The sequence below is a fragment of the Nerophis ophidion genome, linkage group LG05, assembly GCF_033978795.1.
Source record: "Nerophis ophidion isolate RoL-2023_Sa linkage group LG05, RoL_Noph_v1.0, whole genome shotgun sequence".
In the NCBI taxonomy this organism is placed as follows: domain Eukaryota; kingdom Metazoa; phylum Chordata; class Actinopteri; order Syngnathiformes; family Syngnathidae; genus Nerophis; species Nerophis ophidion.
This window is the reverse complement of record NC_084615.1, coordinates 27,977,391-28,005,341: the sequence shown is the minus strand read 5'-3', so window position 1 is coordinate 28,005,341 and position 27,951 is coordinate 27,977,391. Positions and strand designations below refer to the sequence as shown.

Sequence of the window (27,951 nt, the reverse complement as noted above, 5' to 3'; positions counted from 1 at the left end):
TGATGACATAGTGCTGTATTTGACTTCTTTATCTCTTTTTTTCAACCAAAAATGCTTTGCTCTGATTAGGGGGTACTTGAATTAAAAAAATGTTCACAGGGGGTACATCACTGAAAAAAGGTTGAGAACCACTGATCTACAATGTAAATCAGGGGTATCAAACGTAAGGTCCGTGGGCCGGATTCGGCCTGCAAACAGGTTTTACCCGGCCCGCGGGATGAGTTCACTAAGTATAAAAATGAGCCGAATTTTTGGAATGAAAGAAACTAATGTTTTAAATGTGTCCACTAGATGCCGCAAGAGCAATTTGTTGTATCTTTGTAGATTACCGTATTTCCTTAAATTGCCGCAGGGCATATAGTATGCACCTGCCTTGAATTACTGCCGGGTCAAACTTGCTTCCCAAAATAATTAACGCATGCTTAGTATTACCGCCTGGTCAAACTCGTGACGTCACGAGTGACACTTCCCCAGTCATCATTTTCAAAATGGAGGAGGCTGATTTAAATACCAGTAATTTTAAATCGCATAAAGGGAAGAAGATTAATAGCTATGCAGTATGATTTAAGGTCCAAGCTTACATCACACTCAAGTTTTTACTGCATACCTTTGCTAAGTGCTGGAGTGAGAAGAGGTTTTAAAATAATTAGCGCATGCTTACTTTTACTGCATGCCTTTGGTAAGCGAAAGAGTGAGAAGAGGTTTTAAAATAATTAGCGCATGCTTACTTTTACCGCATGCCTTTGGTAAGCGCAGGAGTGAGAAGAGGTTTTAAATTAATTAGCACCCCGGCAGCAATTCAAGGAAATACGGTATGCTATATATGCAAAAAAAATAAACCATATGAAAATGAACAAACTACATAAATAACATCCGGTAATTTGATTTTTTATATTTTTTGTATCTCAACAGATAGAAAATTAACACCAATGAGTTGACTGATGAACATTATCACATCATTTATTCAGAGAGTATAAACAACGACAAATAAATAGATAGATAGAATACTATTTACCGCAACATGTAAGTGTAAAACAAACCCAACAACATTATGATTTGTGCATTTGTAGAATGTAATTTTTCTTTTTTTAAACAAAGAAGACAATCTGAAGTTGTCTTTATTTTTACGTTATTTTGCCGTTATTTTACCAGTCCGGCCCACTTGAGAGTAGATTTTTCTCCATTTGGCCCCTCATCCAAAATGAGTTTGACACCCCTGATGTAAATAGTCATGAAAAGAAATAAATGCATTAAATGAGAAGGTGTGTCCAAACTTTTCGGCCTGTACTGTACATATATGACAGATTGTTATGATTTAACATATATTACTCATTACTGTGCAACATTTGTTCCACCTCTGTTTGACGTTACCACGAACACAATCTGAATAAGACACAAATAATCACCAGTGGTAATGGTCTGGCTCCACCGGAGAGAGCAGTAGTGCGCCACGAAAGATGCTAACCTCCGTTAAAACCCACAAAGAAGAAGAAGCAGCTGTTTACCCACAATTCCCTCAGCAGTATGGCGGATAACAGGGAGCGAGCCCTGCAAGATTACCGGAAAAAATTGCTTGAACATAAAGAAGTAGATGGCCGGTTAAAAGAACGTAAGACGGGATATAACCTACATTTGAACATTCAAGGATGTGTACACACCGCCTATTGAGCTCTTACGAATTGTATCACAGTAATGGGAACCTGTTAGCCAGCTGGCTAGCTAGTGCTTTGTCATGCAGTGAGCATCCTCGTTCATTTCAATGGAGGCGTAGGCTTCTATCACATGCTAACTTCGCCAACTGCATCAGACGCTGATTTTTTATAATAAACATATTGATGGAAGTGCGACTACATTGTATTTTTCCGACCTTCTCCTGCTTACACGTAGACAGCCGCGCACAGGCGTCATCTGTTTTTGTTGTAGTTCCAAGCGAAGCTAATTATATCGCTGCTAACCGGCTAGCGAATTCCTGTACACGTAAGTTTTAGTGGCGGCTATGTTGAATATTGTTATGTATTAATTATGATTAGGTATTGTGTGCCTGTGTGGTGATCTGCAGATTATAGAATGCTATAACATGTTTTCGTTTTCAGTAAGAGAGCAACTACGAGAACAAACAAAACAATATGAGAAGTCAGAAAACGACCTCAAAGCTCTACAGAGTGTTGGCCAGGTAAGATTTTACAATAAAGACTACCTTAGTACTTGGTCATTACTATTCACATGCATTCCGATGGTGAAAATGTACTTACTCAGATTTGTACGGTCAATTTGTTGCAACGTGTCAACCCCAAAAGGGACAAGCGGTAGGAAATGAATGTATCCTATTTTAGCGTTGACATTTGATACAAAGCTATCCTTATAATCTCTACACATGAATAACATGTCTCAAACCGTTGATGAAAATGTACTTACTCAGATTTGTACTGTGAATTTGTTGCAACGTGTCAACCCCAAAAGGGAAAAGCGGTAGAAAATGGATGTATCCTATTTTGGTAGAAAATGGATGTATCCTATTTTAGCGTTGACATTTGATACAAAGCTATCCTTATAATCTCTACACATGAATAACATGTCTCAAACCGATGATGAAAATGTACTTACACAGATTTGTACGGTCAATTTGTTGCAAAGTGTCAATCCCAAAAGAGACAAGCGGTAGGAAATGGATGGATGGATGTACCCTAATTTCGTGTTGACATTTGATACAAAGCTATCCTTATAATCTCTAACATGAATAATGTTGTAAGCATTTCACCAATCTCGCGCACTTTGCAAATTATACGTCATTTCCATTGTGCGCAAGCAATTTGCATATCACAAGACGAGATTTAAGACGATATTTTGTGGATGGGTTAGTCAGTAACTCTACAGTAAAACCCACTTGAAGAGAATGACACCCACCATTTATTGTTTAATGGGGTTCCATTCAATATAAACAATTTGTGTAGGGCAGACTGATTATCAACAAGCCATGTAAAATATTGGAAGTTTAAAATGTGTGTTCTGTCATAACGGAGACATGGTATTCATGTGTAGAGATGAGAAGGATAGCTTTGTATCAAATGTCAACGGTAAAATAGGATACACGTTGCAACAATTTGACCGCACAAATCTGAGTAAGTAAATTTTCATAATCGGAATGAGTGTGAATGGTAATGACCAAGTTGATAATCCTTCTGCTTTACACAAATTGTTTATTGAATGGATCCTCGTTAAACAGTTTGTGTAAAGCAGACGGATTATCAACAAGCCATGTAAAATATTGGAAGTTTAAAATGTGTGTTCTGTCATATTGGAGACATGTTATTCATGTGTAGAGATATGAAGAATAGCTTTGTATCAAACGTCAACGCTAAAATAGGATACACGTTGCAATGATCTGTCACTTTGTGTGCGCGTGTGTGGTCATGCTTTGTTTCTTCAGCTTGGTGGGTGTCATTCTCTTCGAAGACCAGATGTTTTTTTGGATCGCTTCTGGCGGGCTTTGTCCTGACGTTCGTTGGCTGCCTACTCAAAACTTAAATATAGTCTCAACTTAAAATATAACAAAAAGCAGAGCAACAGCTCATATTGCAAAATAGTTGTTAGTGATTTAGCAAATAAATGTTGTGTGCAGCCCTGCGATGAGGTGGCGACTTGTCCAGGGTGTACCCCACCTTCCGCCCGATTGTAGCTGAAATAGGCACCAGCGCCCCCCGCAAATAAGCGGTAGTAAATGGATGGATGGATAAATGTTGTGTGCATTTAGGCAAGGGTTTATTTTGATGTCAGACAGCGACTAGAGACCTGTCAGCGGATGCTATCTTGTTTCAGAGCAACTTTATGAAATATTATATTACTTACATTTTCACTTTTTTGAATTGATTAATATTGGCCTGTGGATTACTGGATTGGTAGGAGGATTGTTGAAAAAGCATGTTAGCGGCAGTTATGAGTGAAACACGTAGACTTCAAATGGACACTAACTCTTACTAGCGTGCGTGACTTTGAGGGACTTTTGTGGAGGGAATATTGTTGTAAGAAACGTTCTTTGTGATTATTCCAAGAATGTCTCTTTTTATGCATAGCTGTGGCACCTGAAGTGAATGTGGCAGTTTGTCATAATTACGACAGTATAAAAATACAGCAAGCCGTATTATTTGTCCAGAATCTTACTGGTCCTTCTACACCAGGGGTCGGCAACCTTTACCACTCAAAAAGCCATTTTGACCCGTTTCACAAAATAAAGAAGACAATGGGAGCCGCAATCATTCTCACGAATATCTGCTGGTGGTCACCCAGATTACAATAATAAGGGCGAGCTATGAAGCCATTGCCTTTGTTGCCTTCCACAACATGTACAAACTGCCTGCCAGTCCGGCAACATGTTGTATGTGGCTTCCGCAGATACAGTACGAGGTCGCAAGGCATACTGGGTGATACAGGTTACACTGAAGGTTGTGATATAAACAACTTTAACACTCTTACTAATATGCGCCACACTGTGAACCCACACCAAACAAGAATGACAAACACATTTCGAGAGAACATCCTCACAGTAACACAACATAAACGCAACACAACAAATACCCAGAATCCTTTGTATCCATAACTGTTCCTGACTATATTATACACCGCTAGCACCAAACCGCTAGCCCCCCCCCGCCCCCCCCCCCCCCCCCCCCTCTTTTTTTTTTTACGTGCGTCGGTTGAGGTAGGCTGGGTTGGGGGCATGGGACTGTATAATATAGTCAGGAATAGTCATGGATGCAAAAGATTCTGGGTATTTGTTGTGTTGCGTTTATGTTGTGTTACTGTGAGGGTGTTCTCCCGAAATGTGTTTGTCATTCTTGTTTGGTGTGGGTTCACAGTGTGGTGCATATTAGTAAGAGTGTTAAAGTTGTTTATATCACAACGTTCAGTCCAACCTGTATCACCCAGTATGCCTTACAATCTCGTACATGTGACGATAGAAGCAGCGAAATGCATGCGTCCGGTCGGCCCGACGATAACATTGTGTAAAGGCGGGCGTGATGACATGCTGTAGAGGACGTTAAAAGTAAAGCCATCACAGCACGCCCTCAATGTTGTAGTCCGAGTGAAAATCGGGAGAGGCACGGAAATCCGGAATCCCCACCTAACAGTCTGGGGGGTCGGCGATTATGCAGCTGAGCCACATCAGAGTTGCCAAAGAGCCGCTGGTTGCCGACCCCTGTTCTACACCAACCCAGATAGGTGCCAAAAAATACCGGTACTCTATGCATTCCTAGGCACTACTGTATATTCAAACAAGCATTCAAACTCACATTCACACCACACTATTTACAGTGTACAATCATTGCTGTTTATGCAGCCCTTTTAAGCACCTATTATTATTAAACTTTGATTGAATACCATTCACGCTTTTAATTGTTTGTGGGTTGTGGGGGGACAGAGAAAACCCACACATGCAAAAATCCAAACTCCATATGGAGACATTTTTTTATGAAGAGTAGAAGCCTTGGTCACCCAACTGTGAGGCTGACATTTTAACCACTAGATCAGGGGTCTGCAACCTGTGGATTTCTCATGCCTCTGCCGTGGCTCCCTTTGACTTTGAAACAAAATGTCAACAAATAACGGCTACTTAGTTTATTACATTTTTTATTACATATTATTATTTAGTTAGTTTATTTTAATTCAACAGTTATTATTTTGGAGCTTTGTGGGATCTTGTTATATGAAAATAAAACATTTTAATATATTGTCGGTCAAAATGTACATCACAGGCCCTATGCGTCATCTCTTGCTGCCAAACAATTGTATTGTTTTTAGCGGTCAACTCCCGTTAAGTTAGCAATGGATGTATCAAAAAAGAGGAACATTTTATTTGTTTTCATTTTTGTTAATTTGCTTTCATTGATGACAAGGTTGTTGTTTTCCCTTTTTAGTCAAATTAAATATGCCGCAGTTATATGCCTTCAGAATATTGGAGCGAGTTGATTTTTATTTATTTTTTCATTAATAAGCGAAGGACCAGTGTATTTTTTTCTAATGTTTAAAATAATTTGGTGAATTTTGTTATACCCAGAAAAGCTTTGTGGTTAAGAGTGTCCACCCTGAGATCGGTAGGTCGTGAGTTATAACCGTGGCCGAGTCATACCAAAGACTATATAAATGGGACCCGTTACCTCCCTGCTTGGCACTCAGCATCAGGGGTTGGAATAGGGGTTTTAATCACCAAAATGATTCCCGAGCACGGCCACCACTGCTGCTCACTGCTCCCCTCACCTCCCAGGGGGTGGAACAAGGGGATGGGTCAAATGCAGAGGGTAATTTCACCACACCTAGTGTGTGTGTGAGACTGTGTGATACTTTAACTTTAAAAAAAATGTGTGTCGCTTTTAGTCAAGTGTTTGATTTCTTAAATTCTATAGCACAAGTGTAACGAAACTATAAGTAATGTTATCATCATTTTAAGAATCGATCAGAGTTTGGGGCTCTTGGTGAGTTTTATTTGGGGGGAAATGGGCTCAAATGGCTCTCGGTATGCTGAAGGTTGCGGACCCCTGCACTAGATCATCATGCAACGATAATATATGTAAACATTGTGTTGTATTGTTTGGAAATGTGGTTACGTGCAAAACATTACTTGTTGTAGTATAGTCAGCAATTCAAAAACAAAACATATATCATGTTATAGTTGAACATCCTGACCATATTGATGCTTCAATCTCTGTAGATCGTTGGAGAAGTCCTCAAGCAGCTGACCGAAGAGAAGTGTAAGTTTATTTATGGTTAATCACATACCCACCCAGTCAGCCATGTGATGCTAATGTGTGTGTTTAAAATTACAGTCATAGTCAAGGCCACCAATGGTCCTCGATATGTGGTTGGATGCCGCAGACAGGTAGGTTCAACCCAACACATATCTTTCACTAAGTCATAGAATGAAACGCGTGGACAAATGAACGTTCTATGAATGTGCCTGTGATTTGGATATGATTATTTTTGAGTCTTTTTTAATATTTTGGTTCATGGTTGTCTCAATTTTAAAGATTTTATTTTAATGTTAAACATGTTTTTGTTTAAACCCAGTTGGACAAGTTGCAGCTAAAGCCAGGGACCCGAGTTGCTTTAGATATGACAACGCTAACCATAATGAGGTAAACTGAAGATGATCATTTCACAACCATACCAATATGTACACGTTGCACAAAATTAAGTACACGCCAAAATAAATCATATTTTAGTTTGAAGCTGGTCTTTGTTTACCATGTTTTAATGCTCTGCCCACACTGATCTTTTGAAGGTATCTGCCACGAGAGGTGGATCCTCTGGTGTACAACATGTCCCACGAGGACCCCGGCAGTGTCTCCTACTCTGAAATTGGTGGATTGTCTGAACAGATCCGTGAGCTGAGAGAGGTAATAATCTGACACATAAGATACAATAATAATTACGCATGATTTGACTTGTAAGGCGTCAACACCTTAATAAGATTGTGTTTTACTTTTTAAAGATTTGGTTAACATTGCTAGATAATACGATTGGAAACATGTGCCCTTTTGCATATACACTCTTTATCGAGCTGCTGTATCATATGTGCCGTTTTCCATCGCGGACCATGGCGCCGCTCTTAAGAATACAGTCTCAAGCGAAGAAGATAAAATCAGAACGGGGACTGTTTACACCAACTAGCAGACAAAGATACATAAGCTGTAATAAAATCAACCTTTTTAAAGCATATGATCAAATTAAAATAAACTACCTGTGTAATAAGTGTCATAAGTTCTGGAAAAATTCATGACCTGACGTTTAAACACATTCCGTGGCTCATAATTTATCAAACTTCTTTGACCATCAAAATTTGTCTTTAATTGGGATTTAACCGTATTGAGGATTATAAGAAAAGTGAAGTGAAGTGAATTATATTTATATAGCGCTTTTCTCAAGTGACTCAAAGCGCTTTACCTAGTGAAAACCAATATCTAAGTTACATTTAAACCAGTGTGGGAGGCACTGGGAGCAGGTGGGTAAAGTGTCTTGCCCAAGGACACAACGGCAGTGACTAGGATGGCAGAAGCGGGAATCGAACCTGCAACCCTCGAGTTGCTGGCACGGCCACTCTACCAACCGAGCTATGCCGGAAAAAATATGTTGTATTGTGCAAGACTTCCTAGCCAACACAAGAAGATTTTAGCAAATTTGAACAAACTTGTTGCAGCGTCGGGCAAACATTTGCATATATTTAGAGCTGAAATGCGGAACATCAATGGCATGTCAGCAATGTTTGGCAGGCGGTAGAAACAGACACATTGACTTGAATAAGAACAGAAAGAGTCCGCCGCTGTGTGGGTGCAGTTCTGCAGTCGTTTTGCGTTCAGTGGAAATCCGGGGTAAGACAGTTGGCAAACAGATCTCCACAAAATTACAAGATGGGATACTCATCAGATATTTGGAGCAGTGATGTCACATAGTTATCAATGATTACCTTAACAGCACACTGGGTCTGCCAGGGGGCTATAAAATCGAATAAATAGAAACCATTGGTAAGTTTTCTTGCTTTTGTACAGAAATTCTATCTCGGAATATCTTTCCAAAGTATCTTAAAAATGGTAAAATATCTTGATCCCCCAATAGGGTCCCCTTGACTTATTACTAATATTTTTTAATTCCTCTATTTTTTGTTTACCCCACTGGGATCCCATGCATAGTACAACTGTATACTAGACCTATGCTATTAGTATGTCACTTTCTCTTGCTAAACACATAGCTAAAGGAGCTCAAATCAAATCAAAACAACTTTATTTATATAGCACATTTAAAATTTACCACAGGGGTAGCCAAAGTGCTGTACAATGGGCAGGTTAAAAACGAGAACCGAGCAAACACAACACAAACAGAACATGATAAAAAAATAAATAAATAAAATAAAATAAATTAAATAAAACATTAAAACAGATTCACAGCAGGTGTATAATGGGGCGCAATTGCAGGATGGATATCACTCAGTGTTCAAAGCCATGGAATAAAAGTACCGTATTTTCCGCGCTATAAGCCGCCTTGTGTTATAAGCCGCACCTTCAATGAATGGAATATTTAAAAACTTTGTTAACCTATACGCTGCACCGGGTCATAAGCCGCGCCTACGCTGCGCTAAAGGGAATGTCAAAAAAACAGTCAGATAGGTCAGTATGTTTTTTAAGAGAGATTTAAAAAACAGGAAGAGAGGAGGCTTGTCTAACACTCGGAGGTAAGTCGTTCCAAAGCTTGGGAGCAGCAGCGGCGAATGTTTTGTCACCTCTAAATTCAGCCTTGTGTCAGGGATCGTCAGTAGCAGCTGATCTTAGGGATCGGGTGGGGCAGTAAGGCTGAAGTAGGTCGGAGAAATATGTTGGCGCGAGGTTGTTTAGACATTTAAAAACTAATAGAAGGAGTTTAAAATTGATTTGGTAACGCACAGGGAGCCAGTGAAGGGACGCTAATATAGGGGTGATCTGCTCACGTCTGCGGGTCTGTGTTAGCAGACGAGCAGTAGAGTTCTGCACGAGCTGCAGGCGGGCGAGGGAGGCCTGGCTAATGCCTACAAACAGGGCATTGCAGTAGTCTAAACGATTCGAGATAAAGGCGTGGATTAATTTCTCGAGATCATGTCCTGATAGAAGCGGTTTCACTTTTGCTATTTGGCGTGATTGATAAAAGCTTTTTTGAACGACGCTGCTGATGTGTTTTTCGAATTTAAAAGTCGAACTTTACCCCCAGGTTTGTGACACAGTCGCTGAGATATGGGGTCAGAATGCCGAAGTCAACGTTTGGGAGGGAGAGCGACTTGGACCGAACAACATAACTTCTGTTTTGTCTTCATTTAGGCTCAGGAAGTTAGCTGAAAGCCAGGCTTTGATGTCGTGCAGGCAGTCAATGAGACGTTGAACCGTGTTATTTTGTGCCGTGGGAAAATAGATCTGGCATTGAACCGTGTTTTTTTGTGCCGTGGGAAAATAGATCTGGCAATCATCGGCATAAAAATGAAATGCAATACCGTCCTTCCTAAAAATATGACCACAATCACGCCTTAGTGTACGAGAGGAACACATCATTTTGCCAATGTTATGATTAGATAGTACTTGGGGTGTAACGGCACGTGTATTCGTATTGAACCGTTTCGGTACGGGGGTTTCGGTCCGGTTCGGAGGGGTATCGAACAAGTTTCCACACGGACATATTAAGTAGCGTACCGCACATGTAAACAATGCACACCAAGGCACAACACACGGCATTCTAGCAGCGACCGGGCTACGATAGACTGACCATACCTCCTCTTTTCAGCGGATATATCCTCTTTTACAGGCTGTCCGGGTGGAGTTTCTTAAATGCCTCAAATGTCCGGCATTTTAATTTAGGGTTGCGTGTATTTTCAATGTACGTTCAGGGTTAAGAAGGGGTTAAAAACCAAACAAATTGTGCACGCAGCAGCATTTGTGAGGGCGGAGCAGAGACGGAGAGCGCAAGAGAGTTACGATAAAAGCGCATGCGTCGCCAGGCTCTGCTTTTTACCCATAGATTTATCAGATAAACATTTTTATTATATATAGCAGGGGTGCCCACAGCTATTGTTTTTAAAGGCCCATAGCACATTCTAAAAATACTCTTTAAAAAAAAAAAAACATAACAAAAGTTGAAATAAAAAAGCTTAAAGGCTAAATGTAATTTAGAAAAAGTTGCAATGTTGACTAATAAAACAAAGCTGTTTTTTTTTGTACAGGCTGTCCGGGTGGAGTTTCTTAAATGCCTCAAATGTCCGGCATTTTAAGTTAGGGTTGCGTGTATTTTCAATGTACGTTCAGGGTTAAGAAGGGGTTAAAAACAAAACAAATTGTGCACGCAGCAGCATTCGTGAGGGAGGAGCAGAGACGGAGAGAGCGAGAGAGTTATGATAAAATCGCATGCGTCGCCAGGCTCTGCTTTTTACCAATAGGTTTATCAGGTTTTATTTTTTATTATCTATAGCAGGGGTGCCCACAGCTATTGTTTTAAAGGCCCAAAGCACATTCTAAAAATACTCATAAAATAAACAAAAACATAACAAAAGTGAAATAAAAAAGGTTAAAGGCTAAATGTAATTTAGAAAAAGTTACAATGTTGACTAATAAAACAAAGCTGTTTTTTTTTTCAAACTGTCATTGCTCAAAACATAATATTGAATCAAAATCAATGTTATTATGAATTATTGACCTATCCAAGGTTCCCATTACTTCACATCAAATATTCCACTAAGAACATTATTTTTGGTGGAAGATTTTGCTTATTTGGTAAATAAATAACCAAAAAATGTATATATTGTTGTTTTCTTCCTGTACCGAAAATGAACCGAACTGTGACCTCTAAACCGAGGTATGTACAGAACCAAAATTTGTGTGTACCGTTACACCCCTTGATGGTACACACATTTATTCCATCCAAACATATTGTCTACTCAGCATTTGCAATACTTGTGAGCTTACCATGAATTGATTAACGTGGACCCCGACTTAAACAAGTTGAAAAACTTATTCGGGTGTTACCATTTAGTGGTCAATTGTACGGAATATGTACTGTACTGTGCAATCTACTAATAAAAGTATCAATCAATCAAAAAAAAAGCTAAACAGCTTGGATATCAATTGTATAACATAGCAAGTTATACATAGAAAGTCCTGTGTCATCAGTCATCTTTCATAGAACTTATAGTTTTGCTTTCCATCACTTGCAGGTGATTGAGTTGCCCTTGACCAACCCTGAGCTTTTCCAGAGAGTTGGAATCATCCCACCCAAAGGCTGCTTGCTCTATGGGCCTCCAGGTTAAAAATCTAATAATTTCTTCATTCACAAATTTATTGTACTTCATTGTAGCCAATGTGAAGATGTGTTGTAAACACAATGTGATTCATCTACTACCACGTTTTCATAATATGTTCAGTTTGCTTGTCTTTGTTTTCAAGTATTGGTGAAATTTGAACATTTTACTCTGCGGCTTGGCTCGTTTAGTATAGCGGCCGTGCCAGCAGCTTAGGGGTTCCAGGGTCGAACCTCGCTTCCGCCATCTGCTGTTGTGTCTTGGACAAGACACTTTATCCACTTGCTCCCAGTGCCACCCTCACTGGTTTAAGTGTAACTTAGAAAATGGGTTTCACTATGTACAGCGCTTTAAATCACTAGAGAAAAGTGCTATACAAATATAATTAATTTGACTTTACTTCACTACTCTCATAAGGTTATTGCATTTGTGCCAAATGACCCAACGTTTATTTTGCAAGAAGGCTATGTCAAACAAGCCAACAATGCATGAGTCCAAATGGTTCATGTATCTTGCTTTCACGATTGTTAGTTCCCCCGTCCAATTGTGGTATTTCATCACACTGTCTGCATGTTGATGAGCTCTGGTTTTCTCTGCAGGAACTGGAAAGACTTTACTGGCGAGAGCAGTGGCTAGTCAGCTGGACTGTAACTTCCTTAAGGTAAGTGCGCGCATCAAGTGTCACGTTCTGGGAGAGCCAGCTGATTTGTTATTGTTGTAGGTGGTGTCTAGCTCTATTGTTGACAAGTACATTGGTGAGAGCGCCAGGCTCATCAGAGAGATGTTCAACTACGCCAGGGACCATCAGCCTTGCATCATCTTCATGGATGAGATTGACGCCATTGGTGAGTGACACACGTCTTTTTCGCGCTGACATTTTAAATGTACCTTTCACATACAACCCAGCAAAATTGTATGCTTTTCTTTGTCGCCCAATTATATTTTGTAAAAAATGGAGTTGTATTAGCAAATGTTCAGTACACATGAAAACACTCAAATGTGGTAAACTTGCGTTAATATGTATCGCTGTAATCCTGCAATGGAGTAGTACAGTGAGCATATACTATGTGCAAACTCTAAACATACAAAGAGGATATTTGATGCCAAACAAAACAAGAATTTAAAGATTTGTATGGACTTTTGGGCTAGTTACTTTTTTAGCCGTCTGTCTCCCACTGTATGCCAAGCAACCTGCTGGTTTTTTTTTTATGTTGTACTACTTCTACAAGCTCAAATTTCACCAAACTGTTCTAAAGTAAACTTTTAAAGAGGCGAGAGAGTAAGTGCTTCTCTTGTATTTTCTCTTACATAAATCTCTACTACCCCAAAATAATACTTTTTAAAAATCTGGCTAAGATACCTCTTTATTTAAACTCACTAATTGGTAGGAGTGACCCAATTGTACTTATTTTTTATTTTTATTTATTTATTTATTTATTTTTTACATACGATACAATACGGATAGAGCCTTCAGTATATCCTGCCCAGCCACTTAGGTAACTGACACCTGAGTCAATAAGCTCTCTTTTCCCCTCTATTCTCTTGTTGTGGGGCATTCATTCTCCACTGTTGCCATTTGTAATATAAAGTAGCATACTTTTATCTGCGGTAGACTCGCTATGGAAGCGCTAAAAACCTCCGGTACATCAAAGATGGTCATAAGACGGCCCATAAAACAGCGCATCTTGAACCATGTCACTAGTCAATCGCAAGGCACATATAAACAGACAGCCTTTTACATTTACACTGACTGACAATTTAGACACTCCAATTAACCCAAATATGCATACTTTTGTAATGTCAGAGGAAGTCAGAGTACCCAGAGAAAACCCACACAAAGGAAATCACATGATTAGCATCAAATGCAAATTCATGTAGGTATATTAAATTGACAACACAGCGTGGTATAAACTGAAAAAGTCAATGCAATACGACATCAAAGTTGGTACTTATAGTATTCCTTTAACTTAATGCTGATGTACAATGGAAGACCAAATTGATAGGCAAACTAAAATTAGCATAGCTCTGCTTTAAACTTGGACACACAATATTTATTATGATCCTTCTTTTTGAATATTTTCCTTCCTCAGTTTTATTTCTTCACTCTTTTTTTTCTCCAATTTAGTCCGCAGGAATGTAAGTCTATACATGAAAAGTCCATTATATCTTTGACACAAATTGAATAAAACATTTGCATGATAGACTACGTATGTTACTCACATTTAGAAATCAAACACATTATGAAAGGGCAGGTTTGAATAGTGGGTTCATGTTTTTTCTTGAATGGTTGTGAACCTTGTTTCAACAATGGCACAAAGTCTTTTTCACCGTGTTTTGAACACAGCGCTAATGCAGATTGGCGCGCCAGAGACCTCCACTGTCTACTCAGTGCCTCAATGTAGCCCATGATGATTCTGTGTTTAACTCTGCAGTTACCGTGTTCACATCGTGAAGGTCCGAGAGGAAAATGGTATGCAGATTATTGCGGTATTAACACAGTATATTATAATCATGAGTACAAATACAGATGGTGCTGGTAATTACACGGTAAAAGGCGTTTTGAATACGCCCCATTTCAAACAGCCTAGACCGCCACAAAAATGTGAACATGTTTAATTTTTTTGTCACGTCCCTACCGCCAAACATATTCGTAGCACTGTATGGAAACTAACACTGTATTTGTTTGTATTTTGTGCACTGTAGGTGGTCGGCGTTTCTCTGAGGGAACGTCTGCTGACCGAGAGATCCAGAGGACTTTGATGGAGGTACATTTGTCTTCACTGTTGCTGTAATTTAGAATTACAAATAAGAATAGTGTAGTACAGTCCATCTGGAAAGTAATCAGAACACTTAACTTTTTCCACATTTTGGTATGATATAGACTTATTACAAAATGGAATAAATTCATTTTTGTCCTCTAACTTCTACACACACAATACCCTATAATGACAAAATGAAAATGTTTACTTAGATCATTTAAAAAAATATATATATTAAAAAACCTAAGAATTTAAATGTACATAAGTATTCACAGCTTTTGCCATGAAGCTCAAAAGTGAGCTCAGGTGCATCCAGTTTCAACTGATCATCCTTGAGAAATGCATACATCTCAATTGGAGGCTACCTGTGGTAAATTCTGTTGATTTGAAAAGGCACACACTTGTCTATATATCAGGTCCCACACTCCACAAACCAAGCATGGAGATGAAGGAATTGTCTGTAGACCTCAGAGACAGGATTGTATCTAGGCATCTGGGGAAGGGTACAGAAAAATATTTGTTGCTTTGAAGGTGCCAATGAGCACAGTGGCCTCCATCACTTGTAAATGGAAGAAGTTTAGAACCGCCAGGACTCATCTGAGAGCTGGCCTGTCGTCTAAACCAAGCAATCAAGGGAAAAGGGCCCTAGTCAGGGAGTTGACCAAGAACTCGATGGTCACAGAATTCCTCTTTGGAGAGAGAATAACCTTTCAGGAGGACAATCCTCTCTACAGAATTCCACAATCAGGCCTGCATTGTAGAGTGACTAAACACAAGTCAGTACTTAGCACATGGCAGCCCGCCAGGAGTTTGCCAAAATGCAGCTGAAAGACTCTGACCAAGAGAAACAAAATTCTCTGGTCTGATGAGACAAAGATTGAACTGAATAGCGTGAATGTCAGGTGTCATGTTCGGAGGAAACCAGGCACCCCTTATCACCAGGCCAATACCATCTCTACAGTGAAGCATGTTAGTGGCAGCATCATGCTGTGGGGATGTTTTTCAGCGGCAAGAGCTGGTAGACTAGTCAGAATAGAGAGAAAGATGAATGCAGCAATATACAGAGACATCCTGGATAAGACCTGCTCCAGAGCACTCTTGAACTCAGACTGAGGCAATGGTTCATAGCTTAGCGGGACATCATCCCTTAGCACACAGCCAATATATCAAAGGAATGGCTTCAGGACAACCCAATTAAACATTTCTGGAAAGGTCTGAAAATAGCTGTGTACCAAAGTTTCCCATCCAACCTGATGGTTCTTGAGAGGTGCTGCAAAGAGGAATGGGCGAAACTGCTCAAAGATAGGTGTGCGAGGCATGTGGCATTGTATTAAAAAATACTTAAGGCTGTAATTATTGCTAAAGGTGCATCACAAAGATGTGAATACTTAATATTTTCTTTTTTTTGTTTAGTTTTTAATACATTTGCAAAATTAAAAATATATATTTTCACATTGTAATTACAGGGTATTGAGTGTAGACTTCTGAGGACAAAAACTATTTTATTCCATTTCGGAATAAAACTGTAAGATAAAAAAATTTGAAAAAAGTGAAGCACTGTAAATACTTCCCGGATGCATTGTACATTTGCAGTCCTGTCACTACTACGTATCTTTATAGCACAAGATAATTTATTACTGACTGGTATGGTCACCACTTCTACCACATTCTGTGTTAAATACAATAAAGCTAGGATAGAAATGATGTACCAGATTTTCCGGACTATGGCGTGCACCGGTATATAAGCTGCACCCACTAAATTTTAGAAAAATCATTTATTAGTCACATTGGACAATATGCTGCAGTTATATATTACTGTATGTTGTGAGATTAGTAATTTACACAAATATTTTGTAAATATTTATTTACATACTTTAATTATTTCCAAACTGTGTGTTTAACACAGCAGTAAAACGGCTAATCAAATAAAACAAATATCATCATCATGGACCCACTAACTGCGGAAGCTAGCTCTCCAATCAGCTTAACAGACTCAATAACTCCACTGTGATGTCTTGGTGAATTTACAGAGGTTTTTTTTAAACTGAAACAATACAAACAGAATGCCATTGTAAGTTAATAATTGTAACGCTCGTGTGAGCATATTGGCTAATGCTAACAAAGCTAGCTTTTTTACATTACGAAAGCACATACAAATATGCATGAAAATACTTCTCCAGACATCACAAATGGGATGGTTTAGTGAGCATGAATCATTTTAGCTTACAAACGTTGCATTGAATGCCCTGAGATTACAATGACCTGGATGGATGAAAACATTCAGACATTTTCTAAAATGGTACTTCCTAATGTGTTAGTTGGACCCTCATAATTTTAAAAATTAATTTGGACTGATTTGTTAACTGTTTTATCAAAAAAGTTTAGTTTGATAATGAATATTGTGATAATACATGTTATTAATGTCAGGTAAGTGTTAAGACTACAAAGAAATGATGATGATGTTTTTTGCTGGTCAGCTGCTCAACCAAATGGACGGCTTTGACACACTGCATAGAGTTAAGATGATCATGGCGACCAACAGACCAGACACTCTGGACCCCGCCCTGCTGCGACCCGGCAGACTCGACCGCAAAATCCGTAAAATGAGCATGTGGTTGTAAGTATTTTGTATGACTTAATGTAATTAATAATTCCTTTCCAGACATTGAACTGCCCAATGAACAAGCTCGTCTGGACATCTTGAAGATCCACTCCAGTCCTATCACAAAGCACGGAGAAATAGGTAGGAAAACCTTCGATGTTTTGGCCTCGTCTTGGTTGAAACAGCAACTTACAGCAGCTGTTTACTTTTTTGTCCATGCAGATTATGAAGCCATTGTGAAGCTGTCAGACGGATTCAATGGCGCTGATCTGAGAAATGTCTGCACAGAAGCAGGTAAGACATGCCTCCTAATAATACAAACACCGTTTTCCATATGAGTTGGGAAATTGTGTTAGTTGTAAATATAAACGGAATGCAATGAATTGCAAATAATTTTCAACCCATATTCACTTGAATATGCTACAAAGACAACATATTTGATGTTCAAACTGATAAACATTTTTTTTTTGCAAATCATTTACTTTAGAATTTGATGCCAGCAACACGTGACAAAGAAGTTGGGAAAGGTGGCAATAAATACTGATAAAGTTGAGGAATGATCATCAACCACTTATTTGGAACATCCCACAGGTCTGCAGGCTAATTGAGAACAGGTGCGTGCCATGATTGGGTATAAAAACAGCTTCCCAAAAAATGCTCAGTCTTTCACAAGAAAGGATGGGGCGAGGTACACACCTTTGTCCACCACTGCGTGAGCAAATAGTCAAACAGTTTAAGAACCACGTTTCTCAAAGTGCAATTGCAAGAAATTTAGGAATTTCAACATCTACGGTCCATAATATCATCAAACGGTTCAGAGAATCTGGAGAAATCACTCCACGTGAGAGGCATGGCCGGAAACCAACATTGAATGACCGTGACCTTCGATGCCTCAGACGGCACTGTATCAAAAACCGACATCAATCTCTAAAGGATATCACCAGATGGGCTCAGGAACACTTCAGAAAACCACTGTCTCTAAATACACTTCGTCGCTACATCTGTAAGTGCAAATTAAAGCTCTACTATGCAAAGCGAAAGCCATTTATCAACAACATCCAGAAACGCCACCGTCTTCTCTGGGCCAGAGATAATCAAAGATGGACTGATGCAAAGTGGAAAAGTGTTCTGTGGTCTGACGAGTCCACATTTCCAATTGTTTTTGGAAATATTCGACATCGTGTCACCCGGACCAAAGGGGAAGCGAACCATCCAGACAGTTATAGACGCAAAGTTCAAAAGCCAGCATCTGTGATGGTATGGGGGTGCATTAGTGCCCTAGGCATGGGTAACTTACACATCTGTGAAGGCACCATTAATGGTAAAAGGTACATACAGGTTTTGGAACAACATATGGTGCCATCCAAGCGCCGTCTTTTTCATGGACGCCCCTGCTTATTTCAGCAAGACAATGCTAAGCCACATTCAGCACGTGTCACAACAGCGTGGCTTTGTAAAAAAAGACTGCAGGTATTTCCTGGCCCGCCTACAGTCCAGACCTGTCTCCCATCGAAAATATGTGGCGCATTATAAAGCGTAAAATACGACAGCGGAGACCCCGGACTGTTGAACGACTGAAGCTCTACATAAAACAAGAATGGGAAAGAATACCACTTACAAAGCTTCAACAATTAGTTTCCTCAGTTGATTGAGTGTTGTTAAAGGAAAAGGTGATATAACACAGTGGTGAAGATGCCCTTTCCATAATATTTTGGAACGTGTTGCAGCCATGAAATAGTAAGTTAATTACTATTTGCAAAAAAAAAACAAAGTTTGAGTTTGAACATCAAATATCTTGTCTTTGTAGTGCATTCAAATGAATATGGGTTGAAAAGGATTTGCAAGTCATTGTATTCCGTTTATATTTACATCCAACACAATTTCCCAACTCATATGGAAACGGGGTTTGTTGCAATAATAGTTTATTTCAACAAAAAAAAAGCAATATTACTCTGAATGTTAATTACGAATTTTTTCGCCCATATGTGACCTGTATAGGATTTTTTCATGTTAATGTGAACAGTGCTATTCCGATTTTTATTTTTCCAAGTCCATAACAGGCTTCATTCGTATGTGGATACAAAACAGATATTCAATTGCAGTCTGAACGATCAGATCGCGTTTTTCCGACCAATATGTCATCAAAAAGCAGTTGGCCTAAATAGAAGGTTGCATATTAATAGTTGACAAATGTGCAGAAAACAGGCAAAACTGTATTTTAAGAACTCAATGTTCCGCTACAAAACAGCACTGTGTGGTCGCTGCAGAATGAACTCTAAAACAATCCTATAACAGGCTAACGCGTCAAAAGCGACACAACTGTGGTTCCAGCTGGACACATCTTAACTTAATCGCTGAGAACGTAGCTACACAAACTCCAGGCTAAAATCATGACAGTTTAGTGAAACAGGGAGCGCTTAATTTTATTCATGTCAAATTGTGTAACAGCAGAGTGTACTGTATACTTCTCATTTCAAAAGTGTAAAGACGGCAAGGTTTTATATACAATTCCAAATATTTGTTCATGTATACAATGTGATAAAAGCAAACCGCTATGTGACCGACTAATAATCACAGGCGATTACGAGACATGTGAAGAACTTCAACGTTTCGCTGCAGAGCAGCAGCAACAAGGAGTCCCTGAAAATTATTTACTTCTCCGTACTTGTTTGCAGGCTTGTTTGCCATCCGCTCTGACAGAGAGTACGTCACTCAAGAGGATTTCATGAAGGCGGTGCGAAAGGTGGCAGATTCAAAGAAGCTGGAGTCCAAGCTGGACTACAAGCCTGTATAGATTTTCTTACATTTGATGTGTTATATAACTTCAGGCTAGCTGTTTGGAGAAGGTTGATTGTAGTCTCTGCCAAATGTTAGTCGGACCTGCCCACAGTACGTATGAGGATAAAAACAGTTTGCTAAATGTCCTACAAAAACATTCACTGTATGGCAATAAAATGTTCTACTGAAAGCCCTCAGCACTGTTTGAATCCGTGATCATTTTCCATGTGATAACCAAACTAATTCTTTATGGACAATATTACAAACCCTGTTTCCATATGAGTTGGGAACTTGTGTTAGATGTAAATATAAACGGAATACATCCATCCATTTTCTACCGCTTATTCCCTTTCGGGGTCCAATGATTTGCAAATCATTTTCAACCCATATTCAGTTCAATATGCTACAAAGACAACATATTTGATGTTCAAACTGATAAACATTTTATTTTAATTTTTTTTTAAATCATTAACTTAAGAATTTGATGCCAGCAACACGTGACAAAAAAGTTGGGAAAGGTGGCAATAAATACTGATAAAGTTGAGGAATGCTCATCAAACACTTATATGGAACATCCCACTAGTGTGCAGGCTAATTGGGAACAGGTGGGTGCCATGATTGGGTATAAAAGCAGCTTCCATGAAATGCTAAGTAATTCACAAACAAGGATGGGGTGAGGGTCACCACTTTCTAAGCAAATTGTCGAACAGTTTTAGAACATTTCTCAACGAGCTATTGCAAGGAATTTAGGGATTTTACCATCAACGGTCTGAAAAATCATCAAAAAGTTCAGAGAATCTGGAGAAATCACTGCACGTAAGCGATGATATTACGGAATGTTGATCCCTCAGGTGGTACTGCATCAAAAACCGACAGTGTGTAAAGGATATCACCACATGGGCTTAGGAACACATCATAAAACCACTGTCAATAACTACAGTTGGTAGCTACATCTGTAAGTGCAAGTTAAAACTCTACTATGCAAAGCCAAACCCATTTATCAACAACACCCAGGAACACTGCTGGCTTCGCTGGGCCCGAGCTCACCTAAGATGGACTGATGCAAGGTGAAAAGGTGTTCTGTGGTCTGACGAGTCCACATTTCAAATTATATTTGGAAACAGAGGACGTGGTGTCCTCAGAACAAAGAGGAAAATAAACATTCGGATTGTTATAGGCAAAAAGTTCAAAAGCCTGCATCTGTGATGGTATGGGGGTGCATTAGTGCCCAAGGCATGGGTAACTTACACATCTGTGAAGAAACCATTAATGCTGAAAGGTACATACAGGTTTTGGAGAAACATGTTGTCATCCAAGCAACGTTATTATGGACGCCCCTGCTTATTTCAGCAAAACAATGCCAAGCCACGTGTTATAACATCGTGGCTTCGTAGTAAAAGATTGCGGGTACTTTCCTGGCCCGCCTGCAGTCCAGACCTGTCTCCATAGAAAATGTGTGGCGCATTATGAATCGTAAAATACGACAGCTCGCCCCATCCTTGTTTGTGAATTACTTAGCATTTCATGGAAGCTGCTTTTATACCCAATCATGGAACCCACCTGTTCCCAATTAGCCTGTACACCTGTGGGATGTTCCATATAAGTGTTTGATGAGAATTTCTCAACTTTATTTGTTTATCAGTTTGAACATCAAATATCTTGTTTTTGTAGCATATTTAACTGAAAATGGATAGAAAATGATTTGCAAATCATTGTATTCCGTTTGTATTTACATTTAACACAATTTCTCAACTCATATGGAAACAGGGTTTTGTATTTTATCAATTGTTGCTAACAAGTTACAACAAATCAAACCATATTTTGTAAATTGCAAAACAGTGGAAAAAAACTATGGTTTTGACATGGTTAATGTGTTGCTCCTGTAAAAAATAGTGTATATCAATATACAGTTGGCATACGCATCTTCTATATTACACATCTCGAAAGGGAAGCTGTAACCTACACCAGGTGAGTTGGGATGAAAGGTGACAGACAGGACACAAGCTTTACAATTATTATAAATAACAGTTGGTCTCTGAATACCTTATATTTGTTCCCATCTGGTGGAAAATGTGAGCAATCCAGATCAATGACCCGTGAAAGTTAAATGATAGCAATATGACACAACACAACCTTCCTTTGTCATGGCGCGGAAACAAAGATTCAACTAGCACAAACAGTCAATACACATGGTCACACATAACTGGACTTTGGATAAGCGAAAGAAGATGGATGGATATTACAGTTTATAATACAACAACATACAGTATGTTGGCCACCACCAGGGGGCGCTTAAAGTGGTTAAACGTTGACCCATGTTTGAATTTCGGTGTCTCAATTAAATTGATTTTAATTTATGTCAATGGCTGACGCTGGTCTGTATTACGAGCTGTGTCACAGAACCCATTCAACTGGTATCTTTAGGCACCACTGTATACACGTCCTCAGTGTGCACAAACATTCACAAGACCAAAGTCCAAACTTTTGATGTCAGAGTTGTGGTGGTGGCAGCGTGAGGGCGAAGGACTCCAGGATGAAAGCCCTACAGATGGGACAGTGTTGGAAGCGACACGCACAGCTGTTGCATACGCACGCGTGCCTGCAGGGCAGCAGGACTCTGTTGACGGACGCATTCTGACACACCACACAGTCTCTGCCGCGACCCTCAGACCAGTCGTCCTCTTCCTCCTCCGCAAGCACCGATGATGACATCCTGCTGGCCTCCTCCTTGTCCTCAGGCGCACCGGGGAGGTCAGTCGTGTCAGAGTCTCCCATGGAGTTGGCTGACATGAAGAGAGGCTGTAGGAGCAAGCATTTTCATTGTGTTATTTGAATATGAACAGTTTTTATGGATCATCACAAAATTGTGACAGCACGCAATAAAAAGTCTACCGGGACAAATACCTTTAAGTCATACATGCTCCCTTGAGAGGTGAGGAGGTACTGAAAGAGGATCCTTGCAGATATGTTGTATTTCTCATCAGGCACGTGAACAACAGTCACACTGGACACCTGCAAGAACAAACATGTCTTGAACAAGTATAGATATATATTTTTTACAATGCTGACACGTAAAGAACTGACGAAGTTGTAAGTATCTCTGGCTTCTTGTTCCGCCAAGGTCAGCACCGCCACAAGCGGATAGCGTTTCCTGGGCAACGGGCCCAAATCTGTGATTCCCTGATCAGCTGGTATGTGTGTGTGATGTTCCTCTTGGTCTGCAGTGCTGACACTAACACAACTGTGTCAAAGAAGACAACATAATGCGGGAATCATTCACAAGTGGATATTACATACACTGTATGAGCCACATTTGACAACACAACTACTGTCCCTAAAGCCAGGGTACACAAGGAAAATAACGATTAATATTACATCTATTAAATCAGGGGTGCCCATTACGTCGATCGAGCTACCGGGTGATCGCAGAGGGTGTGTCAGTCGATCGCCAGCCAGGCATTGAAAAAATAGACCTAAAAATTTGCGATCATCAATTTTCACCAAGACGTCACTTTATTGACATTCACGGCACCTGAGAATCTTGTGAGATGACGCTGGCTGCTGCCAGCTCATTATTAAGAAAAAATGACCAACAGGAAGGCGAGAAACACTTTTTATTTCAACAGACTCACGCGCTGTATCTGCCGTCAAAGACCGACTGCACAGTTCTTATCTTCAAAATAAAAGCGCAGCTTCATCCTGCCTGCGCTAACAAAATAAGAGTCTAAGAAAGGTGGCGCACACAAGCTAGCGAGCTACAGAGTTTTACGACAATGTATTTCTCGTAAAGTGTATAAGATGGATTATGGAAGCTGGAAAAATAAGATGCCAAAAAGCCACCACTTTCATGTGGTATTGGACAAAAAGGAGGACTTTTTTTCTCCTCTATTTGAAAATGTGGACGTTATCAGCACTCTTGTCTGATTCCAATCAATACAAGTCATCAGAATCAGGTAATACACCAACTTATATTCTTGTCTTCATGAAAGAAAGGAATCTATGTATTAAACATGCTTGTATTATCATTAAAGACCTTTAATGTGTTAAGAAAAACATCTCTTTCATTAGTAAATACATTTAAATACATGAATGAGGTAGATCCCCCTCGACTTGGTCAATTGAAAAGTAGCTCTCCTGCAGAAAAAATGTGGGCACCCCTGTATCAAATCAAATAATTCAATATATTAAAAAAATATATTTTTTGTCTGCATCCAGAGTTTTGGAACAGCGTCTAAACTCCTGATCCAAATTTCAAGACCAGTTGAAAAATTGCCCGAAACCCCATGTGATTGGTTACATCACTGAGGATGTGTCCAGTTGCACCATTGGTGTATTTAAAAAGTATATGTATATACATATACATAGGTAAAAAAAAAATAAAAAAAATAAATATATATATATATATATATCCATCCATTTTCTACGGCTTATGCCCTTTGGGGTCGCGGGGGGCGCTGGTGCCCATATATATATATATATATCCCTTTAGCTGCATTATTGGCTGTGTCTAACTAGCAGTTTTTCACTAGTAAGAATGCACAGAAAAGGGAAGAAGTGTGTGCTCTTGTCTTATATAATGATTGGGCATGGTGAGCAAAAATCCAAAGAAAGAGCATTTCCCCTTTGAGAAGTTTCTAAGTAGAGCTTCAAAATGCAAAAAGAAGAAACAGGAGTGAGACAAAGAAATCTAAGTAAGCAATTTATTGCAAACAAACAAACTGAAATAGGCTGTTGATCAGCTGATCAAAAGTTTCGGACCACAGCTCAATTTCTTTCTTTTTTTGCATTTTGAAACTTTATTTGGAACCTTCTTAAGAACCAACAGAGCAAAATGTAAATTCCTGCAATTTTTCCACCAGTCTTAAAATTTGGATCCTATGCACAATCTGATCCATTCAATAAGCAATAACCTATTTGTAGACAGTAAGTACATATATTATGGAAGGATACTCGAAGCTCTGGCAGTGGAGGTAGCGGTGACGCAGTGCTTCCTGGAAATGTTGGGGTGTAGTGAGCCTGGCTGCCCCCTGCAGAGCTTCCTGCAGAGCACCGACCTCGCAGCCCCAGAAGCAGCTAAGGACACAGGGCTCCAAACAACGCGGCTTCAACTGCACACCGTCTGTAGGGTTCAAACATCTGTTAAATATTCAGTTTCAATTAGATCTTTTTAGATTTTATTTTATTTTTACCGGCAATGGAGGCACGTCCAGAGCCCATCTCCAGGGAAAAGGGGTTGGTGACCTGAACCATTTGCTTTTCCGGGCTGGGTAGGAAGTCTGTGTCCTCAGAGCTACGTAAAATCACTGGGACGTCAAAGCCAAACCTGCAGTGCATGGAAGTCAAAAGAAATGAGCTTAGAACATCTGGAAGGAAAGGACACACGTGCGGATGTTGTTTCTGGACTTCAGCTCGGCGTTCAACACCATCATCCTTGGCGAGCAAACTGGCCCCCCTGATTGACATCCTCACAGACAGGCCCCCAGTCTGTGAGAGGGGGCGACAACACCATCTCCCTGAGCACCGGCTCCCCCCCAGGGCTGCGTCCTGTGTCTGCTGCTGTTCACACTGATGATCCAGGACTGCTGCGCCAGGTCCACTACTAACCTCATTGTGAAGTATGCGGACGACACAACAGTAGTGGGCCTCATCCGTGACAACAATGACATGGACTACAGGGAGGAGGTAAAACATTTGGTTGACTGGTGCAGGACCAATAACCTGGTCCTGAACGTTGACAAGACCAAGGAGATCATCGTCGACTTCCGGAGGCACCAGTCCAGCCACACTCCACTCTTCATCAACGACACATCAGTGGAGATGGTAAGCAGCACCAAGTTTCTGGGGGTGCATATAACTAACAGTATGACCTGGTATGACCGGAGCTCTTGTAAAAAGAGCTCAGCAGCGCATGCACCTTTTGCGTCGTAGGAAAAGAGCACAGATCCCTCCCCCAATTCTACAGAGGCACTATAGAGAGCCTGCTGACCAACTGCATCTCTCTTTGGACTGGAGCCTGCAGTGCCTCAGACTGGAAGTCTCTACAGAGAGTGGTGAATACGTCGGAAAAGATCACCAGGACTCCTATTATTCCTATCCGGGAAATAGCAAAAAGCGGCTGCCTGACCAAGACTCAGAAAACTCCTCCCACCCCCACCAAAGACTGTTTTTACTCCTGGACTCTAGAAAGAGGTCCTGCTGCCTCCGTAGCAGAACCTCCAGGTTCTGTAACAGCTTCTTCCCCCAGGCCATAAAACTCTTGAACGAATCATAATAATTCCCTCAAAAACGGATTAACTCGCTGGAATATAGAGACAACATAAAATAAATCCATAAACGTGGATGCCTATGCAATAGTGCAATATATTTATCTGTACAGTTATCTATGTATTTATGTCTGCACCTTATTGTTCTTTTATGCTGCACTACAACGAGCTAATGCAACACAATTTTGTTCTTATCTGTACTGTAAAGTTACAATTTGAATGACAATAAAAGAAAGTCTAAGGCTAAATCTAAGTCTTGTCTTCAGATTGGTTATCTGACACACTTATGTTTGCAAAAACACACATTTTGCACAACACCAGTGTTGTTTTGTAAGAAATGTGTGTCCACATGAAATCACATTGACAGGAAGTCAGTTAATTTTGTGCAATAGAAAGACTGGAAATTCAACTATAGTTGATTTAATGTTATTATAACGCCTGTGTTCATTGACAAAGTCATCTTTTTTGTACAATGACAAGACATATTTGTCTATGCCTTTTTTTACATTGGTGAATAAGTATGCTAACAGTATATGTATATATATATATATGTATATTCATAATGCAATATAGGACTTACCAGCCGAGCACCATGGCGGCGGTAACTAAAAAACACAAAGAAACCACGCTAATATAAAAGAGCGGTGAGTACTCATACAATGTAACTAGGAAGCTTCCTGCCATGTCCAAATAATGATATACTACAGAAAAAACGTATGTTGTACTCCAAATACTCCAAAATGACACCATAGGACCGCCATGACAGAAACACCTACTCTACGGTGGCTCTCGAGGCCCAACTCGCTTATTCCCAATCACATATAGATTCTAATACAAGTTTTTTTTTTTTTTTCGGAATTAATATTTTTAGTAATAACATATGTAGTTATGTGTTGTATCTCCAAAAGGAATGCACTGCACAGGAATTGTTCTTAGTTGTTGTTTACGCTAAGTCTTGTGGCACACACATCGAGAGCTTGGATACACTCTTCTTCTAATGCCAAGTGACGTAGACAGGAGCCAACCTCTAATAACGAGTGCGCCCTCTTTTGGCCTATCTAATATAGACTTAGACCAACTTTAAAGGCCTACTGAAACCCACTACTACCCACCACGCAGTCTGATAGTTTATACATCAACGATGAAATATTAACATTGCAACTGTAATGTTGTGAAAGTGGGCACGGCCCCTTTAAGAGACTGGGTTCTCGAGTCTCTCACGTGATCCCGGTAGTGGAATGTTTTTGACAGCGCGGGAAGCGGTAGTGATGCTGGTAAAGAGTACAACGGAGTATAAGGGATGTATGAAGGTGTTCATTAAACACAGTTCTATGAAGCAAGAGTGGACCTCACGTTTCTACATTGGCGACGAAGATACGGAGCACAAGCTGTGAAAGAACCCAACGATTTTCCCCTCCATCTGCCCCATTTACCGCACGGAGCAGCGTCATGACACGCTACGAAGCTGATCGGCCGTAAGTGAAAACCATTGAATCAATCATACATACTACTCCACTGCTAACCAGCACTACAGACAGAACGAAAGAGAGATTCAAGAAAAATATATATATTATAATAAATAAAAATAAATACTACAACGAAAACAAGCTAGATGGCGGCATTAGCTGGGCTCCCACAGTTCCCACACTTTGATATCAACACTGAACCTGCCTACCTTTCCTCAAAATGGAAGAAGTCGATGTTTCGTTTTGAAACGTTTCTCACTGCAGCAGCCATTACGGACACAACACG

At 39.9% G+C, this 27,951-nt stretch overlaps 2 protein-coding genes across 4 annotated transcripts; one reads left to right on the top strand and one right to left on the bottom strand.

Moving 5' to 3' along the window:
- The first annotated feature begins 1,452 nt into the window (after positions 1-1,452).
- psmc6 (proteasome 26S subunit, ATPase 6) lies at positions 1,453-20,133 on the top strand. The gene is made up of 14 exons (XM_061900427.1): positions 1,453-1,609; positions 2,094-2,173; positions 6,704-6,743; positions 6,819-6,871; positions 7,060-7,127; positions 7,274-7,388; positions 11,714-11,801; positions 12,397-12,458; positions 12,519-12,642; positions 14,501-14,562; positions 17,034-17,154; positions 17,219-17,299; positions 17,381-17,452; positions 19,834-20,133. Exons 1-14 carry the CDS (start codon positions 1,525-1,527, stop codon positions 19,950-19,952), a joined length of 1,170 nt encoding a protein of 389 aa, XP_061756411.1. The 5' UTR covers positions 1,453-1,524; the 3' UTR covers positions 19,953-20,133.
- cgrrf1 (cell growth regulator with ring finger domain 1) lies at positions 19,352-27,951 on the bottom strand. Of its 3 annotated transcripts, none has more exons than XM_061900426.1 (6): positions 27,875-27,951; positions 25,126-25,259; positions 24,887-25,055; positions 23,021-23,168; positions 22,841-22,948; positions 19,352-22,735 (listed from the first exon to the last, which is right to left on the bottom strand). In XM_061900426.1, the coding sequence occupies exons 1-6, from the start codon at positions 27,934-27,936 to the stop codon at positions 22,427-22,429; spliced, it is 930 nt and encodes a 309-aa protein (XP_061756410.1). In that variant the 5' UTR covers positions 27,937-27,951; the 3' UTR covers positions 19,352-22,426. The 3 variants fall into 3 exon arrangements, with proteins under 3 accessions (XP_061756410.1, XP_061756409.1, XP_061756408.1); XM_061900425.1 differs by lacking the exon at positions 27,875-27,951 and adding an exon at positions 26,780-27,201; XM_061900424.1 differs by lacking the exon at positions 27,875-27,951 and having other exon boundaries at positions 25,126-26,751.

Bases quoted from the DNA above. Each gene is read 5' to 3' on its own strand.
- psmc6 (XM_061900427.1), top strand. From the start codon at position 1,525: ATGGCGGATAACAGGGAGCGAGCCCTGCAAGATTACCGGAAAAAATTG. The intron at 6,872-7,059 runs GTAGGTTCAACC...GTTTAAACCCAG, and splicing joins TGGTTGGATGCCGCAGACAG to TTGGACAAGTTGCAGCTAAA. The intron at 17,453-19,833 runs GTAAGACATGCC...ACTTGTTTGCAG, and splicing joins AAATGTCTGCACAGAAGCAG to GCTTGTTTGCCATCCGCTCT.
- cgrrf1 (XM_061900424.1), bottom strand. From the start codon at position 25,627: ATGTTTTACCTCCTCCCTGTAGTCCATGTCATTGTTGTCACGGATGAG. The intron at 23,169-24,886 runs GTATCCTTCCAT...CAGTTGTGTTAG, and splicing joins CTCCACTGCCAGAGCTTCGA to TGTCAGCACTGCAGACCAAG. The intron at 22,736-22,840 runs GTATTTGTCCCG...TTGCTCCTACAG, and splicing joins GGAGCATGTATGACTTAAAG to CCTCTCTTCATGTCAGCCAA.